The 2,452-nt window shown below is 35.4% G+C and overlaps 1 protein-coding gene across 1 annotated transcript; it reads right to left on the bottom strand.

The window, feature by feature from the left end:
* Nucleotides 1-1,111: 1,111 nt before the first annotated feature.
* On the bottom strand, nt 1,112-1,891 carry LOC122274499. Its single transcript, XM_043083534.1, has 2 exons — nt 1,644-1,891; nt 1,112-1,553 (listed from the first exon to the last, which is right to left on the bottom strand). Exons 1-2 carry the CDS (start codon nt 1,889-1,891, stop codon nt 1,112-1,114), a joined length of 690 nt encoding a protein of 229 aa, XP_042939468.1.
* Between the last annotated feature and the right edge of the window lie 561 nt (nt 1,892-2,452).

Below are 2,452 nucleotides of genomic sequence, written 5' to 3'. Positions count from 1 at the left end.
AAGTTCATAAATTCCAATGTGAATACGTTGTACAACTAGTAATATTTGTAAAAGGGTGACCATACAGCCACAACAGTTGGTATTTCCTAAGAGCTATCATTAGTTGATTCTGTGTATGTGTGTGTTTTTTTTTAGGTTTTTTTTAACATATATTTTGTAACATTTTAATATTTTTTTAAATGATAACATTATTAAAAAATATTTACTTAATTATTAAAAATAAAAATAAAAAAATTCCGTGTCAATGCAGATCTACCAGCGAGCTCTCAACATTTTCATTTGTCAAATCAAATCGCACTTAGTTTGGTGGGTCTCTTATTATCATTTCTCATCTGTAATGCTAAAGCCAACACTAATTTATAAAGCTCCGTTAATTACGGATGGCTCTTTTTTCTAATTTATTTTTTATTATTATTGAGATGTTGTACGTCATTTTACCTGTATATTTTATTTTCATAGGTCCCAATGTGAATGGCACTGGTAATTTGGTAATTCTTTTATAGAATTAATCTTTTCGTAAGTTTCCATGTAAAAATTTTTAAATAAAATTATTATTTGAGTCTTGTTAAGTACAAGTAATTTAGCACATCAAATCGCATACCACCGATTTTTTTTATTAAAAAATAAAAATAAAATAAGAAAAGGTCCTCTATCTCGTAAAAATCATTTTTTTTTTTTTAAAAAAAAGAACCTCACATCTTCATTTCATTCACTATAATCACTTGTTAAAGATTTGTCAAAGAATACATGAGAAAACACCTCTTCTGGACAATCTTCCATCCAGACTAATTCCTCATCTAAACCAATTGCTTTCTTGGCCAAGCTATGTGCCGCCTTATTTCATTCTCTATATATGTGTTGCAACTTCCAACTACTTACACCAGAAAACATACTTCTCAAATCATCTACTATTTGTCCATACCAAACCCAGTTTTTATCTATATTATTTAGAGCATTTAATATGGTCGGGGCATCACCCTCAAATTTAACATTTATAAACCTCAGTTCAGTACATACCTCGACAGCTCGCCACAGTGCTTGTAATTCAACAACTATTGGACTGCAGATATTAGTTCTAGGCATACATAAGCATGTAAGAACTTCTCATTTCTCATCCCTTATCACCACACCGGCTCCCCATCTTTAGAGATCTTTGATCAAAAGCTGCATCCCAGTTGATTTTCACTATATTTTCTCCAGGCCTCTTCCATTTCACTTCTCTACCACCTGCTGTAACTGACAGCCTATTAACCTCTCCCACCTTTTGAGCTTCTCTGTACTCCTCCAAGTCTTCAATAGCCTGACTAATCACACTCTTTGGCCCTGTAAATTGTTCTTCAAAAATCAGTTTGTTCCTTCTCAACCAGATTTTTCGCATGGACACTGCTACCATTTCAACTTCCATTTTAGGCAACTTCTGAATTATTCTATCCCATATTTCACATAAGTTTTCATCACTGCAGGACCACTTCTTTAGAGGACTAGCATTTTCTGCCCATACATCCCTTGCAGCTTCACAACTCCATATAGCATGGCCCACAGTTTCAACTTCTCTAAAACAAATAGGACATCAGTCATCTTCCACCATCCTTCGTTTAACTAAATTCTGTTTGGTAGGAAAACAGTCATCCATTTCTCTCCACATGAAGTTCTTTACCACTGCAGGAACTTCCATTTTCCATAAAGCCTTCCATCTACCAATTTCATAATTCCTGCTAGAGGACTCCCCTTTGTTTCTGTTTTTTAGTTCCATATCTAAATGATATGCACTCCTTATTGAGAAGATCCCATTATTTGTGTAGCCCCAAATTTGCTTGTCATTGGCACCCTTTTTGCTTACAGGAACCAGTTTCACAATATTGGCTTCTTCACTTCCCAACACACTTTCCATTTACCTTCCTCCATCAACTCAACCACCTTTGCTTCCCTACTAAGAACCTATACAGGAACTTGAGATGGTCTCCAAGAGGTCCATGAGGGGATCCATTTATCTTTCCATATGCCTATCTGTTTTCCATTCCCCACCCTCCAAACTACTCCCTCTTTAAGTAATCTCAAAGCACTCCATAAGCTTCTCCATATTACTGAAGGGCACCAACCAAGCTTTGATGACATTAGATCCCTTCTTCTAAAATATTTCTCTTTAAGAATTGTAGCTGACAAGGATACAGGATTAGTTAAAACTCTCTAACATTGCTTGGCCAACATTGCTGAGTTGAAGCTGTCCATATCCCTAAAGCCTAAACCACCTGAGTATTTAGCAACCCCCATTCTTTCCCAACTCCTCCAATGTGTTTTCCTATAATTTTGTTTATGACCCCACCAAAACCTTGCTATTAATGAAGATATTTCATTACACAACCTCTTAGGAAGGTGAAAAACATTCATGTGGTATGTTGGGATAGCTTGAATTACAGCTTTTAAAAGCACCTTTTTTCCAGCCTGAGATAGA

This window comes from Carya illinoinensis, chromosome 8 (genome assembly GCF_018687715.1).
Source record: "Carya illinoinensis cultivar Pawnee chromosome 8, C.illinoinensisPawnee_v1, whole genome shotgun sequence".
Lineage (NCBI taxonomy): Eukaryota > Viridiplantae > Streptophyta > Magnoliopsida > Fagales > Juglandaceae > Carya > Carya illinoinensis.
This window is presented reverse-complemented; position numbering and strand designations above follow the sequence as displayed.

Excerpts from the sequence above, each read along its gene's own strand:
- LOC122274499 (XM_043083534.1), bottom strand. The coding sequence starts at position 1,891 with ATGGAAAGTGTGTTGGGAAGTGAAGAAGCCAATATTGTGAAACTGGTT. Across the intron at positions 1,554-1,643 it reads GCAGTGGTAAAGAACTTCAT|AGAAGTTGAAACTGTGGGCC; the intron begins GTGGAGAGAAAT and ends TATTTGTTTTAG.